At 43.6% G+C, this 17,108-nt stretch overlaps 1 protein-coding gene across 7 annotated transcripts in view; it reads left to right on the forward strand.

Annotated features, from left to right (window-relative positions):
- abca2 (ATP-binding cassette, sub-family A (ABC1), member 2) overlaps window positions 1–17,108 on the forward strand; it is a 211,041-nt gene that overhangs the window by 169,085 nt on the left and 24,848 nt on the right. For all 7 annotated transcript variants that reach the window (XR_003296547.1, XM_026322565.1, XM_026322568.1 and 4 more), the window contains 7 exons: window positions 1,680–2,005; window positions 8,801–9,014; window positions 9,268–9,373; window positions 9,451–9,562; window positions 9,644–9,704; window positions 12,967–13,141; window positions 13,235–13,350. Coding sequence is in view for 6 of the 7 variants with exons in the window: in XM_026322565.1 (XP_026178350.1) it covers window positions 1,680–2,005; window positions 8,801–9,014; window positions 9,268–9,373; window positions 9,451–9,562; window positions 9,644–9,704; window positions 12,967–13,141; window positions 13,235–13,350 (1,110 nt within the window). In the remaining variant the exon portion in view is untranslated. The remainder of the gene's footprint in view (window positions 1–1,679; window positions 2,006–8,800; window positions 9,015–9,267; window positions 9,374–9,450; window positions 9,563–9,643; window positions 9,705–12,966; window positions 13,142–13,234; window positions 13,351–17,108) is intronic.

Here is a 17,108-nt window from a genome sequence, read left to right on the forward strand (position 1 = left end):
TTCTTCAAACTTGTGTCTTCAAACTTGTAATCAGTCAGTCTGTCTATTTAAAGGGTGAAAAATATTCACTGTGCTGTTTGGTATCATGGTAAGTACCACACTGAACATGGACCACAAAACACTAAGGAGAGAGTTGTCTCAGGAGATTAGAAAGAAAATTATAGACAGGCATGTTAAAGGTAAAGGTTATAAGACCATCGCCAAGCAGCTTGATGTTCCTCTGACTACAGTTGCACATATTCAGAAGTTTAAGGTCCACAGGACTGTAGCCAACCTCCCTGGATGTGGCCATAAGAGGAAAATTGAAGAGACGCATAATAAGAATTATAATCATCGCACCATCCGTCGCTGTTTGAGCCTAAGGGGACTTAATGGAAGATGACTGAGAAGGACTCCATTTCTGAAAGCAAAGCATAAAAAAACAAAACTGGAATTTTCCAAAATGAATATTGACAAGTTACAAGTTATTGACAGTCTGGAGAAGGCACCCTTCAAACCTGAGACAGCTGGAGCAGGAGGCTCATGAGGTTCATGAGGAATGGGCCAACATACCTGTCAACAGGTGCAGAAGTCTCATTGAGAGTTATAAGAAATTGCATGATTGCAGTGATTGCCTCAAAATGTTGTGAAACAAAATATTAAGTATTTATCATTTTTGTTAAGGCCACTTGAGTGACTTTTTAAATACCTCTGTTGAACCACAATTCAAAAGCAATGTCTAATTTCCATTAGTTAATTTTCAGTAAATTTGTATTTATTATTTTCAACTTATTTCAGGACCATTGTGGGTTTTTCTTTCTTTAATGGAAGGGTACTAACGATTTTGTCCATGTGGGTATTAGCCAAGGATCTCACGTTCCTAGTGATGATTGATGGGATGGATGGTTTAAATCTCCTCCTTTTTGGCCTTTTTTGCTCCAGCCTACGTTGTCTTCTCCTGCACTCCACTCGGATCTCGGGCCAGGTATCCTGTTTTGGATACCTTTTACCTGTTACAGTATCCCACCATGGCTGGGAAACTGTAAAGACGAAAAAGTAAAAAAAAAGACAAAACTAAGGAAAACTTGAAAACTTGAAGAGCTGCTGCACCAAGCTGCCACTCTCATGGCACCATCTTGGAATTTGTAATGGAAGCGTGTGAGTCATCTATAGAGCGAGAGCAGCTGTGTAAAACCGAGAGACACCTTTCCTTTCTCTGGTTTATGTCTTTTATCTGCCCCTTCGCACTTGTCTGGTTAGTAATCATGTTCAGGGCAATCTAGTTGGCCTGAAAAGAATAATTCAAAAGGTGGGTTATAGCTTTTAGAGACAAGTTATCTGACATGTCAGTAGACCAGCTGGTTTTATGAGATTATTAACACCTTGATGATAACAAATCAAATGAAAAACAATATTTAGCATTTTGTCTTTTAATTGGATTGTTTCTCATCAAATCACAACACAAAAAAGTTATAAGGTATCCCAGTTCTAACCAGCAGAGGTCAGCATAAACCTACCAGAACTAGTTACAAAGCTTGTTTTCATTGGGAGGTGAGAATATTCTGACACCCAAATGTCTTATTCAAATCAAGGTGTACAATGCTGAAGAGGTTTTGTTTTTGATCAAATCAAACAAATTAATCCTCTGATTTAGATCTAGTATGGAATCTAAAATTAGCATCTTTGGCTTCCTCTCTCAGGAGCAAACTATTGCCAGATGTCAGTCCACAGAAGATCATCAACACCCTTCGCCTGCCCTCAGGCGTGGGTGCCACCTGTGTCCTTAAAACCCCCTTCAACAGTACCCTGGACCAGCTGGCCCAGACCCTTAACCCCAGTGCCAACAACTCCAAGACCTTGGCTGCCCGCTACTTTGATTCAATGTGTCTGGATTCTTTCACCCAGGGGGTCCCCCTCTCCAACTTTGTACCCCCACCTCCTTCACCAGTACCCTCAGATGACCCAGACCCTCGATTTGAGGAAGGACTGTTTAACTTCACAGTTGCTCCCCCAACCACAGTCCATGGTAAGTCATTCTCTTAAAGCTGGTGGCCATGTTCATATGTGCAATCCACTTTAATAATGTTTGTGTAGTTTGAAAGTTTAAGGTTAGAGTGTATTGGCCTAAACCGTTCTGGTAATGTCTTAATATATTTTATGTAATGTAATAAAAATGCTTATTACATTAGCAACAATAAATTAAATGGCTTAAATATAAAGCTCCATTCTATCAATAGGTAAAATATAGTTTCCATAATAATCATAAGAAAAAAAAGAATTGGTACTATTTTAATTTTTTTGTTACACTTTTGAGCTTCATTTCTTGTTCACCCATTAATACGAAACATAAACTGGGTTTAGACCATTGTGAGACAGGTTAGTTTTACCCTACTGATGATGTGTTCTTGCAATAGTAATCTTGTACCAATTTCTCTCCTTGCTTTCCTGGGAACTGCACTCCCATGAGTTTCCAACTCACATTTTTCCAATCCAGTAGTGAGTCATTCTCTAAAAAATATGTGCTGAAGATGGGAAGATGTTTGATTTTGAGGCCTTTTAATTGGTAACCCTATAGCAGAGTCTGGCAAGTTGGCTTGGCCTTGGGCCAATTTTTTTCCTACATCATCAGATGGTGGGCCAGAAAACACATTTTGTAATTTAAGGGTGTAATTTAAATGAGACAACATTTGACATCGACTTAATTGATTTTCTAGCATCCTCCCTGGTGCTCTGCGCTACAAGGTACAGAGTCTGTGTGTGCATTCTGGCTCATGTGATTTTTGTGTGCTTATGTGCTTCAACTTACATGTCAGCCTTCTCGCCAATCAATGCCATAAAGAGGCTGAAGTGCAAGTGCATTAAAATGACATCTCTAACGCTAGACATACAAAAAATAGTGAAAGAGGGGAAATACCAGTTTTCACACTGAGTAAGTAGTCTTTCAAATGTTTAAGATGTCGACCAGGCTATTTTATTACTCAAACTGGGCATTCCATGTGTTTTTGTTTTTTAGGATTACATTGCATCCCATTTTTTCCAGATGAAGGAGTGGACTCTGTTCATGTGTTCATAAAGACTAATGCGAAATAAATAAGAAAGAAAGTGTCTAAATATGACCTTTATTTAATTCACATGCTAAAGTTCAATAGAGAAAATGGATCTGAGTGCAGCAGTGAAACAGAGCACTATGCATTTCTGTCACAGCGAGCTGCAGCATGGAGCAAGAGAGGAGAGGAGGGGTTATAGAACCCCTCTTTGAATGTGCATCTTTGAAAGCGTCAAATTAGACTCAAATAAATAAACATAAAATAACATATCATTTGAGAAATAGGCTATGATTTGAAGCTATCCATGGAACTCATATTATTTAAAGCTAATTTTTCAAAAATCATCTGGCGAGCCAAAAATAATTCGCCGGACATTGCCGAACCTGGCCCTATAGTGTTTAACCATTTCTTTAGACCATGTACACAGGATAGAACATTTCTCAAAAGGTTTATGAAAGACCTAGAGAGCTTCAGGCTGGGTATTGTGTTGGAGGGCTAGATACCATTTTTTACAGTAAAGCCACCTTCAAGTGCTTTTCATTATCAACTGATTGATTTGAGTCATCTTTCTTGGTTGTTAATAAACCTCCCATGTGACCCTTGGTGGAGAAATTGAGATGTGTTTAAGGTGTGACTGTCACTATTAAAGGTATCTTCTTTGCAATAGTTTAATGGCATCCAGCTGGAAAAATAGCACCAGCAGCTGTTAGACCATTAATATATATTCCTATCCAATAACAAAATTGGATAGGAATATATATTAATTTACTATTTTCTTTGCTGATTATTTCAACTAAAAAACAACTAAACTAAAATATCTCTCAACTTCAATACCTTTATGCCCAAATAGTTAATGATTTGTGCAGCAGTAGAACATGAGAAACACTAACAAAACAAGACAAGACAAATATCTAAAGCATAAATGTAAAATATTGTGACGCGCAGCGATCCCAAAACAACCACCAGGGAGCGCTGTAGCTTTTTAGCAGCAGCCTTTATTTGAACAGACTAGCAAGCTTCCTGTGTTCCATACACCGCACAACTCCAAGAAGGCAGGCTTGGTTGTTTTTTTACATACATCACATGGGAGAACATGAGGGAGTCTACTAACAGACAACACTTCTGACTGATGGTGCAGACAAGAAACCGTTCGCCTCACATTGATTACATGGAAGACACCTAAAGGCAGCTAACAGATATGAGAACTGACACACATAACAGGCTAACTGAACACAAATGATTAACTATTTACAGTAACTAGCAGTGCTGCAAGGAATGCTGGGTAACCTCATCCCTTGTGCACACCACATAGCCCCCCTCTAAGAGGGCTAACTGTCCCCAGAGCCCTTAGTCCACCACAAAGTCCTGAAGATGTGAGGGCAGCCGCCGTTGCTGCCTCCTTGACCTCCGAGGTTCCCCCTCTGGGGGAAGGCAATCTGGTTGCTCATCAGTCCCTTCCACTTGGGGTGCTAGAGGCTGGTAGGGTGCCAGTCTGTCTCTATGAAGGACGACAGCCCGGTTGCTCCCCACCAGCTTCACCCGATATGTCACCTCGGTCAGTCTGTCCAGCACCGTACATGGCCCAACCCAATGGCTCATGAGCTTGGGTGACAGTCCTTTCTTGCGGGTTGGGCAGTACACCCACACCTGTGCACCAATCTCCAGAGGCTCCCCTCTGCACCGTGTATCGTAGGCCCGCTTCTGGCGGACCCCAGCATCTGTTAAGCAGTGGCGTGCCAGTTCATGAACCTCCCGAAGGCGGTCCCGGAGATTTTGCAAATAGTCCATACCAGGCCCCCCCTCCACCTCTGGCTGTGGTGGGGACCCAAACATCAGTTCTACTGGGGTGCGGAGCTCTCTCCCGAACATGAGGCAGGCAGGGGTACAGTGAGTGGACTCCTGCACAGCAGTCCGGTACGCCCACAGGACCATGGGGAGGTGAATGTCCCAGTCCCTTTGTCGCTGGCTGGTGAGGATTGCCAGCTGGGTAGCCAAGGTGTGATTGAATCGCTCCACCAGCCCGTCACTCTGAGGATGAAGTGGAGTGGTACGAGTCTTCTTGATTCCCATCCGCCGACATACCTCGTGAAACACCTCAGCCTCAAAATTTCGCCCCTGGTCACTATGCAACTCCTCCGGAGCCCCAAACCTGCAGAACATCTCATTCAACAGCCGTTCTGCTGTGGTCACTGCACTCTGGTCTGGCACCGCATATGCCTCTGGCCACTTGGTAAAATAGTCCATCGCTACCAGTATGTAGCGGTTCCCAGCATCAGTTGTAGGAAAAGGCCCTAGGACATCCACCCCCACCCGCTCCATAGGGGCTCCCACTTGGTACTGCTGAAGAGGGGCATGTGACTGATGACTTGGGCCTTTCTGTGCCGTGCAGGAATCACATCGATGTACAAACATCTGCACGTCCTGACGACATCCTGGCCAGTAAAATCGAGCTCTCAACCTGTGCAGGGTCTTGGCAATCCCAAAGTGCCCAGCTCCAACCAACCCATGGACCGCCTGCAGGACCTTTGGTCTGAGCCCCCGGGGAACCAGCAGCTGTAGAATGTGGCGGTGGCCTCTTGGGGCCTCCCAGCGACGGTACAGCAATCCGTCCCTCAGGAGCAACTTAGACCACTGGGAATGGTAGGCCTTGGTCTCTGTGTCCATAGCAGACACCGCTGCCCATTCCGGCTGCTGGCCTGCTGTGAGCCAGCTGTGAATGTGCTGCAGGACAGGGTCATCCTGCTGCTGCTGCTGGAGCTGCTGGGGTTCCAGGGCCTCTGTGTCATCCTCTGGGTTGCCGGCCTGCAGAACTCCCACCACTAGTGACGGAGCAGCCCGACTTTCAGCCATCTGACAGTGGCGGCAGCTCACCACCTCACAGGGCCGTCGAGATAGAGCATCTGCATTGGTGTGAACCCGCCCAGCTCGATGGTTGATGTCAAAGTCATAGCCTTGTAGCATCTCTATCCATCGAGCCAACTGCCCCTCTGGCTCCCGGAAGCTCAGCAGCCAGGTGAGCGAGGCATGATCTGTCCTCAGCATGAACCTGCGGCCATACAGGTATGGATGGAAGTGCCGAATCCCTAGGACGACAGCCAGCAATTCTCGGCGCGTGACACAGTAGTTCCTCTCTGGGCGGCTGAGGGATCGGCTGAAGTAGGCAATCACCTGTTCTCCACTCTCCCCCTCCTGAGACAGTACTGCTCCCACGCCTACATTGCTTGCGTCCGTGTCCAGAATGAAAGGCCGCTGCGAGTCTGGGTAAGCTAGCACTGGAGCAAAGCATCGTCAATGCGGGGCAGGGGGTACGAGTCCTTCCGGGTCACCTTGTTCAGCTGCCTATAATCAACGCAGAATCGCCATGCTCCATCTTTCTTCTGCACCAGGACAGCTGCTGCTGCCCAGGGACTACTGGATGGCTCAATTATACCAGCCGCCGCCATCTCCCTCACCTTCTGCTCAGCCACCGCTTGTTTAGCTAGCGGTAGTCGTCGTGGTCTAAGGCGAATAGGCCTGGCATCCCCAGTGTCGATCTCATGTTGGACAAGATTAGTCTGGGTACAGTCCTCATCACGTGCAGCAAAGATATCCACATGCTCCTCTAGTAGCTCTTCTAGCTGCTGTTGCTGGTCTCTTCCCAAGCCACCTCGGCTCCTTTCCAGTAGGTCCTTGACGGCAGCCCTGGTCTCATCTGAGACCGCTGGCTTGTCTGGCAGATTCCCTTGATGCTGGTGGCTGCTGCAGGTGGCACTCCCTCGGGACAAAGGCTTCTTTGTAGGTGCTGGTCCGACCTGGCGCAGCCTGGACTCATTAGCAGGATGGAGAGACACGGCTTCCCTCCCCAGGTATAGTGTGGACCTGGGAACATCCACCATAGCCCTCATCCGCCTCAGCAGGTCCAGGCCAATAATGCATGGCTCTAGGATCTCAGCCAACCAGAACCGATGGTGGAGAGTCTGGCTCCCAACAGTCACTGGCAGCAGTTGCTCCCCTTTCATCTCTGCTGCCTCACCAGTCACCGTGGTGATTCTCAGGCCGGTGGGATTCCATCCCTCAGGTTCTGCTCCATCTGTTTCAGGGAGTATCCCTGACCGAACAAGGGAGATGGTGGACCCTGTATCCACCAGGGCTTTGCATTGGACCCCCTGGAGACAACAGGAAACATACAGTCCATGGAATCCACCCAGACGACCCAGTCGCTCTTGTGCTGACTTCAGGGAGGGGGAACAGTCTTGGGGTGGCTTTGCCCTGATCAAGCCACCCCTTTTTAGTTTAACTGTGGCTTCTGTGGTCCCAGGAACCGAGGTGCTGGGGCTGGGCAGAATCGTGCGATGTGGCCTCTCTCTCCACAGCGGAAACACCTGTCCCGTTTTGACTTTGCTGGCAACCCATCATCTCCTTGGCTGTGTCTTGGTAGTACTGGGTGTACTGCACAGACCATCTCCCCCTCGTCGGCCTCCTCCAGGTCAGCTTGGCAAACCCGAGAAGGACGTGCCTCGGCGCCCAGGATGTGCTCGACTCGTTCTGCCTCGGTCAGTGCCGCGGCCAGGGTGGTGTGAGCACACAGACGTATGTGCTCCCGCAGCCTTTCAGGTCGCAGACCCCTGGTGAATGCATGGAGAGCCAGTTCTTCTCTAGCAGCTATGTTGAAAGTTGGGTACCCCAGGCGGGCATGAGCAAGCAGATCAGATGCATAGGCCCCCAAGCTCTCCCCCTCCTGTCGCCTTCGATTTGCCAGTCGATCACGGGCCTCATCTGCTGGTGTCTTACGACCAAACCGCTGTTTCAGTGCACCTTCTAGAGCAGGCCAGTGCAAGCGTTCTTCTGGGGAAAGGTCATTTAACACCTGGAGGGCCTTCCCTTCTAATGCCAAGGCTACTTGAACCGCTGTTTCTTCTGGGGTCCAAGCATTGAACTGGGCTGCCAGTTGGACTTGTACCAGGTAGGAATCTGGCACTTCTTCCCCATTGTAGCGGGGCAACTTAACCTGCCGTGTCACCGGCTCAACTGCAGGGGGCGCTGCGGTCATCCTGTGCTCTGGTTCTCTTGACGTGGCCCCTTCCTTAACAAGCCTTAACCGTTGTGTGCTAACCCCCTCTGAGGGCTGTCTCTGCTGCGTATCAAGGGTTGTGGATGGGAGCCATCTGAAGGTAGCTCCCTGTGTCCTGTCAGAGAGCATCCCTTCTTCCTGTAGCTGTCTGATCAGATCATCAATTTCATGACTTCCTGCTGCCATCTTGTAAGTGATCCCACTTCTGACACCAATGTGACGCGCAGCGATCCCGAAACAACCACCAGGAGCGCTGTAGCTTTTTGGCAGCAGCCTTTATTTGAACAGACTAGCAAGCTTCCTGTGTTCAATACACCGCACAACTCCAAGAAGGCAGGCTTGGTTGTTTTTTTACATACATCACATGGGAGAACATGAGGGAGTCTACTAACAGACAACACTTCTGACTGATGGTGCAGACAAGAAACCGTTCGCCTCACATTGATTACATGGAAGACACCTAAAGGCAGCTAACAGATATGAGAACTGACACACATAACAGGCTAACTGAACACAAATGATTAACTATTTACAGTAACTAGCAGTGCTGCAAGGAATGCTGGGTAACCTCATCCCTTGTGCACACCACAATATATTAATACACACAAATCAAAACTGTTTGGATACTGAGTGCATGAAACTCATGTAGCTTACCTAGCTTGCCACTTACTGTCTGCTGTGAGAAAGCTCTACTGAGTGTGACCCCACTTTTATGTTTGTTCAGATCCTGTTACGTCTCCTCCTACCCTCCCCCAATCCACCCATGAGGCAGTACGCTGCACTTGTTCCATGCAGGGGACAGGTTTTTCCTGCCCCAGCGGGGTGGGAGGACACCCCCCTCTCATGAAGGTGGTGACAGGTGACATCCTGGTGGACATCACAGGCCGGAATGTCTCAGAGTATCTGCTCTTCACATCAGACAGACTGCGTCTACACAGGTACTGTAGCACTGTTGTGGGAACATATGAAGCAAGCAACATTTGAAAGAAAAATGTTGACAATGTTTTGAGAGTTTCACTGGTTATTATTTAATATTTTTATATCTTTGTTAATATAATGGTTGGAATCAATGTTGATACTAAAATTTTTTACTAAAACTTTTTCTAGAATATTATGAGCTAAAATACATAGAAAATAATACATTACATTTTATCTTAAATTCTTAATTTGTTATCTATTTGTTCTTGATAGGTATGGTGGCTTAACAGTTGGGAACATACAGAAATCAATCCCAGCATCATTTGGGAGACAGATACCTCCAATGGTTCGCAAGATAGCAGTCCGCAGATCAGCTCAGGTCAGACAGGCATTCTAAAATTCACAGATTTAAGTGTTGTACAAACTTTGGCTGACAGAGCAGTCACTTGTGCCTAGGTTCTGTACAACAACAAAGGTTACCACAGCATGCCAACGTATCTCAACGTCCTTAACAACGCCATCCTGCGTGCCAACCTGCCAGTATCCAAAGGCAACCCTGCTGCATATGGTAATTACATAACAGTGATAAATAAAGTTATGCAATTTTAGGCCAGCACAAATAAAGTTGTTGTGTGTCTATGTTTTTCAGGTATCACAGTTACAAACCACCCAATGAATCGAACGAGCGCCAGCCTCTCTTTGGACTACTTGTAAGTTGCTCAGCAGGTCTTTTATTTACTGCCATCAGAAATAACTTAAAGAACTTCATGTTTATAGTTAACCAACTCAGCTGGTTTCCAGCAGAATTTAAGTTAAATGAGATCACTAAAGCAATATTTGATTAACCCTCATGGGTCGACGAATGCGCCGGCACGTTTTGTGGCATCTTTTCCTGATAATGCTGAAACTTAAATTACTTTGTCAGTTTTGAGAAGTTATATATGTTGTGACTAGAGGAGAGAACAGTGAAATCAATTATGTAATCAAGTGAGTGTAGATGAGTGGCTGACCAAACCAGGCATGAGTTTTCAAAATAAGAGCGTGGGACAGGAAGGAAAGCTGCCAGCTATATTGTTAGAAAAACTATTTCTGAGGTTTTAGGCCCATATACAATAACTGCTGTTTTAACTGTAATAACTCCTTTCTGTCCGATAAGTAAGATTGGAACCACACTAACACTGTTTCTTTGATCCCAATCACATGCCCCAGTCTCTGTAATAAGATGCTGTGGTCTATAGTGTCAAATGCAGCACTAAAGTATGGCAGGACAAGTACAGAGATTAGTCGATTATCTGAGACTAAGAGGCTAAGATCGTTGGTGACTTTTAACAGTGCTGTTTCTGTACTATGATGTGCTCTAAATCCTGATTGAAAATAGTTAATTTCTGTGTAAGTGGGTCACATGGCTGCTTAGCAACAGCTTTTTTAAGGATTTTAGAAATAAATAGTAGGTTGGATATTAGCCAAAACAACTGGAGCAATATATCATTCAAATATGTACAGGGTCTAATTTTATTTGTATACACTCAAACAAAATGCTGTGCTTTTGTAAAATAAAGAAAGCAGACAGGGTGTGCTCTCTGTCTTCTCTGTCTCTGTCACCTCTCTTCACAGACACGTAAATAAAACAACCTGAATCTCAGCTAATACTTGCCTCAAAGACATGAGAAGTATATGTATAGAAAACTTGAAATGTCTACTTTTAAAATGAGACAATTCAAGTCGAAAACAAATAATCTCTTTTTACAGTGGGTACGGAAAGTATTCAGACCCCTTTAAATTTTTCACTCTTTGTGTCATTGCAGCCATTTGCCAAAATCAAAAAAAGTTCATTTTATTTCTCATTAATGTACACTCAGCACCCCATCTTGACAGAAAAAAACAGAAATGTAGAAATTTTTGCAAATTTATTAAAAAAGAAAAACTGAAATATCACATGATCACAAGTATTCAGACCCTGTGCTCAGTATTGAGTAGAAGCACCCTTTTGAGCTAGTACAGCCATGAGTCTTCTTGGGAATGAGGCAACAAGTTTTTTACACCTGGATTTGGGGATCCTCTGCCATTCTTCCTTGCAGATCCTCTCCAGTTCTGTCAGGTTGGATGGTGAACATTGGTGGACAGCCATTTTCAGGTCTCTCCAGAGATGCTCAATTGGGTTTAGGTCAGGGCTCTGGCTGGGCCAGTCAAGAAGGGTCACAGAGTTGTTCCGAAGCCCCTCCTTTGTTATTTTAGCTGTGTGCTTAGGGTCATTGTCCTGTTGAAAGGTGAACCTTCGGCCCAATCTGAGGTCCTGAGCACTCTGGAAGAGGTTTTCTTCCAAGATATCTCTGTACTTGGCCGCATTCATCTTTCCTTCAATTGCAACCAGTCGTCCTGTCCCTGCAGCTGAAAAACACCCCCATAACATGATGCTCCCATCACCATGTTTCACTGTAGGGATTGTATTGGGCAGGTGATGAGCAGTGCCTGGTTTTCTCCACACATACCGCTTAGAATTAACGCCAAAAAGTTCAATCTTGGTCTCATCAGAAACAGAGAATCTTATTTCTTATAGTCTGGGAGTCCTTCATGTGTCTTTTGGCAAACTCTATGCAGGCTTTCATGTGTCTTGCACCGAGGAGAGGCTTCCGTCGGGCCACTCTGCCATAAAGCCCCGACTGGTGGAGGGCTGCAGTGATAGTTGACTTTGTGGAACTTTCTCCCATCTCCCTACTGCATCTCTGGAGCTCAGCCACAGTGATCTTTGGGTTCTTCTTTACCTCTCTCACCAAGGCTCTTCTCCCACGATTGCTCAGTTGGGCTGGACGGCCAGTTCTAGGAAGAGTTCTGGTCGTCCCAAACTTTTTCCATTTGAGGATTATGTAAGCCACTGTGCTCTTGAGTGCTGCAGAAATTCTTTTGTAACCTTGGCCAAATATGTGCCTTGCCACAATTCTGTCTCTGAGCTCCTTGGGCAGTTCCTTCGACGTCATGATTCTCATTTGCTCTGACATGCACTGTGAGCTGTAAGGTCTTATATAGACAGGTGTGTGCCTTTCCTAATCAAGTCCAATCAGTTTAATTAAACACAGCTGGACTCCAATGAAGGTGCAGAACCATCTCAAGGAGGATCAGAAAAAATGGACAGCATGTGAGTTAAATATGAGTGTCACTGAAAAGGGTCTGAATACTTATGACCATGTGATATTTCCGTTTTTCGTTTTTAATAAATTTGCCAAAATTTCTACATTTCTGTTTTTTTCTGTCAAGATGGGGTGCTGAGTGTACATTAATGAGAAATAAAATGAACTTTTCTGATTTTGGTAAATGGCTGCAATGACACAAAGAGTGAAAAATTTAAAGGGGTCTGAATACTTTCCGTACCCACTGTATGTATTCATTATGAAAGTATTATAGCTAATATGATCCCACCTCGCACTGAGCACACAGTTCATATGGAAACACGCCTTCTTGTATATGCACTTTCTACTAAAAAGTGTCTTAGAAAATTTAAATCAGTGTATTGTTTTCTGTGAATGAGTGAACAAGATTATTTTCACATCATTTGGAAGCAAACACTCTAGGCTACAAGATCCAGTTCTCAGTAGTCTTATGTATGTGTTTTATGGCCTTATTTCAGTGACTTAAAAATTTTTGTTTTTCACTAACCATGCATAAACGCTGTTTTCTCAAAAACACAATCATGTATAAACATGCTGCTCACATATTATTGTAGCCCAGTTTGTGCTGATTACAGTATTATCAGACTTTAGCCATTAATATGTTTAAAAGCAACTGAAAAAAGCACAAATGTCAGGGCATGTCAAAACTTGTCCAGGGCCCCAAAACACCCTTAGGCCCCAAAGGGTTAAATTTGAACTGATTGCTGGATGGGTTATTATGGATGTTTATTATTGTGATGCAGTGTATATATTTTCATGTATATATTTTCACCTCCCTCTCCTTGGCTGTCCTCCCCTCTATCTCCAGGCTCCAGGGAACAGATGTGGTGATTGCCATCTTCATTATTGTGGCGATGTCCTTTGTGCCAGCTAGCTTTGTGGTTTTCCTGGTTGCAGAGAAATCCACCAAAGCCAAACACTTGCAGTTTGTCAGTGGCTGTGACCCTGTCATCTATTGGCTTGCTAATTACATATGGGACATGGTGAGGAGAATACTGCTTAAAGAACTGTGGAGTTGCTGAAATAATTTTTGTCATATTCTGATCTGATCATGTTCTGTCATCTCGTCTTCTCAGCTGAACTACCTGGTACCTGCTACATGCTGTGTTATTATTCTGTTTGTGTTCGACCTGCCAGCCTACACCTCCCCAACTAACTTCCCTGCTGTCCTCTCCCTCTTTCTTCTCTATGGGTGAGACATCTGAATGTACAGACACACACACACATTTGTAGCTACTTTGTTCTTCAGGCATTTTAGTCTGATGTTCTAATGCAGTGAGTTGTCAAATGTGAATGTACATTAAATTACGTGCTCATAGGCATTCTCTGGTTAAGGTCAATTCACCTACATTACAAAGAAGTTGAATGGAATTTATTTTGTGGCAAATTACATTTAAAAAAAAACTTCATAGTTCAGGAGATAGTTAATTCCACAGTTATTAATGGAGCAGTTGGGCAAAGATTGGCAGTCCCCAAACTCAGAGACATATACAGTGGGTAAAACAAGTCTTGAACACATCACCATTTTTCTCACTAAATATATTTCTAAAAGTGCTACTGACATGAAGTTTTTACCAGATGTTGGTAACAACCCATGCAATCCACACTTGCAAAGAAATCAAACCATAGATGTGCATAAATTCAGTTATGTGTAATAATGTGAAATGACACAGGGAAAATGTATTGAACACGCAACAGCCCACCATCTGTTTGAGATGGGTCCTTCAAGATGTTTTTTGTTTTTAGAATGCAGCGGGAGGTAAAAATGTCTTTGAGGGCAGCTAGTTGTGTGTTTGTTATTTTCTGTGCAGCATTGATCACTCTCTGCAGTGGCTTCTTGTCGGCTGCGGAGCTGCTGCTAAACCAGGTTAATATGCCGTGGGTTAGGACATTCTCCACAGAACAGTGGTAGAAATATATATAGATTTATTCTATTGTTTATTTTTAAGTGCATAGTCCATTTATTTCTAATTCTGGGATGATGTTTAACCCTTTAAAAACATTGTGAGTGCCCGCACTACGATTTGCATATTTTTTTTTAAATGCCTGTAGAATTGCAACCACATAAGATCATTATTTTTGCATATAAAACCGGAGGAGTTACACTTACATATCACACATTCAACATGTCCTAGAGCGCTGTTTATTCTGAGTAATGGGTTTGCAGAAGTCCAGTAAAAAGCGTACACTGTTAAATCATTATAATCCAGACTGTGGGTCTGGTCACAGCACTTCCTACTTTGGAATACACATGATCACATTGTGAGCATGAACTATCATGTGGTCACCGTAGATATACATGTAGTCACTTTCTGTGACAGCAGGAAGTGCTGTCTTTTCCCGGGAATTGTAGTTTTTCTGTGGTAAACATTTCTCTCGTATGCGCTCACACTGGCACTGTCGCGCTCGCTCTGTATTTTGGTATTTCACAAAAACACTTAGACACAGCCCACACACCAGACGTGTTTTGTTTTTTTTTTGCAAATTATACCGTTATACAATCAGTTATTCCTGATTGTATATGTATTTTGATTAAAAAATATATGATTTCATTTTAAGATTAAGTTACTAGTCCCACAAATGGGGAAATTCCATTACCACCCAAAGTGCTCGCACACAGCAGTGAACACACAAACCGTGAACACATGCCCGGGGAGCAGTTGGGAGTTTGGTGCCTTGCTCAAGGGTCTCACCTTAGTCATGGTATTGAAGGTGGACACTCTGTGGACACTATTCACTCTGTGCCACCAACAATTCCTGCCGGACATGAGAATGAGGACTTGCAATTTTCAGGTTACAAGTCCGACTCCCTATCCACTAGGCCACGACTGGCCCCTATTTGTGTTCATCTGTTCTGAAGTTTCAAAACAGTAAAAATTATTTTATTTTTGTTGTTTATTGCACTTTTTATGAATGAACATGTTCTTATACAAAGATACGTATACTCCTAGATATCTGGCACACTTAGAGATTTGATTGTACTATTGTAGGTTCCAATCCTATTTATCGGACAGATTCCAGTTTGTTCATGTCCATGATGAACCTTCCACACGAACAAAAGTTAGTTATGGAGTTCCACAAGGCTCCGTGCTAGGACCGATTCTGTTCACCCTGTACATGCTTCCTTTAGGATATGTCATTAGGAAGCACTCTATTAATTACCACTGCTATGCAGATGACACTCAGTTATATCTATCTATTAAACCTGTTAACACAAACCAGTTAACCAGACTTCAAGCCTGTCTAACTGACATAAAGGCCTGGATGACCAGTAACTTTTTACTTTTAAACTCGGAGAAAACAGAAGTCATTATATTTGGGCCAAAAAATCTCAGAAATAACTTTTCTCAAATTATAGCTACTCCAGATGGCATAACCCTGGCCTCTAGCACTACTGTAAAAAACCTTGGAGTTATTTTTGACCAGGACATGTCCTTTAACTCACACATAAAACAAATCTAGAACTGCATTCTTTCACCTGCGCAACATTTCCAAAATTTGGAACATCCTGTCTCAAAATGATGCAGAAAAACTAGTCTAGAATAGAATTTAAAATCCTTCTTCTCACATACAAATCCCTTCTGATAGCGAGAGATGGCATCCATCCCACTTTGAATGGTGCAGCTCTCATCTCTAGGAATTTGGCCGAGTTTCTTAGCCGACCTAAAGCCTGACAATCCAGGGTGGGGACCGGGATGCAGAGACTCAGTCTAAAACGCTTCTCTGCAGTTTCCTTAGAGCCGCCGCCCCCTTCAAACCACATAGAGACTGTGTCTGCCCCTCGAACATATAAATCAAACAAATCAGAAGTTAACAGAAGAGGAGTTATTCATAAAAACTTAATAAAAATTAAGACCACTCCTCTTATTGAACAGAAAAACAGAACTGTCAAATGTGGATTATTAAATATTAGGTCCCTTTCTTCTAAATCTCTGTTAGTAAATGATTTGATAACTGATCACCAAATTGACCTACTTTATCTTACTGAAACCTGGTTACAGCAGGATGAATATGTCAGTCTGAATGAATCAACCCCCCTCAGTCATAAAAATTATCATGTTCCTCGAAGCACAGGTCGAGGTGGAGGAGTAGCTGCAATCTTCCAGTCAAACTTATTATTAAACTTTCATCCTCAGAACAGTTATAACTCATTTGAGAGCCTCACTCTTAGTCTCTCACATACAAACTGGAAAACACAAAAACCAGTTCTACTTGTCATTTTGTACCGTCCACCTGTTCCTTACTCAGAGTTTTTAACTGAATTCCCTGACTTCCTGTCTGATTTAGTGCTTAGATCAGATAAAGTCATTATAGTGGGAGATTTTAACATTCATGTAGATGTTGAAAATAACAGCCTCAGCATTGCATTTAATTCTATATTAGATTCAATTGGTTTCATTCAAAACGTTAATAAACCCACCCACTGTTTTAATCACACCCTTGATCTTGTTCTGACCTATGGCATCGAAATTGAACATCTAATAATTTTTCCCCCAAATCCTGTTTTGTCAGATCATTCTTTAATAACTTTCGAATTTAAAATGATGGATCATGCAGCGTCTGGAAGAAAATTCCACTACAGCAGATGTTTATCCGACAACGCTGTTAATAAATTTAAGAAAATGATTCCATCTTTATTTGCATCTATGCCAAGTATAAACATAGTGGAGGGCAGCTGCCTTAATCCTACTCCCTACCAAATTGATCATGTTGTTGACAGCGCTGTAACCTCACTGCGTGAAACGCTTGATTCTGTAGCCCCTCTGAAAAAGAAGTTAGTGATTCAGAGAAGACTAGCCCCATGGTATAATTTACATGTTCGTACCTTAAAGCAGGCATCACGAAGGCTGGAAAGGAAGTGGCGTTCCACAAACTTAGAGGAAATTTTTCTAGCCTGGAAAAACAGTCTACTAACATATAAAAAAGCTCTCCGTAAAGCCAGAACTGCAT

Source organism: Mastacembelus armatus, chromosome 9, assembly GCF_900324485.2.
Source record: "Mastacembelus armatus chromosome 9, fMasArm1.2, whole genome shotgun sequence".
In the NCBI taxonomy this organism is placed as follows: Eukaryota; Metazoa; Chordata; class Actinopteri; order Synbranchiformes; family Mastacembelidae; genus Mastacembelus; species Mastacembelus armatus.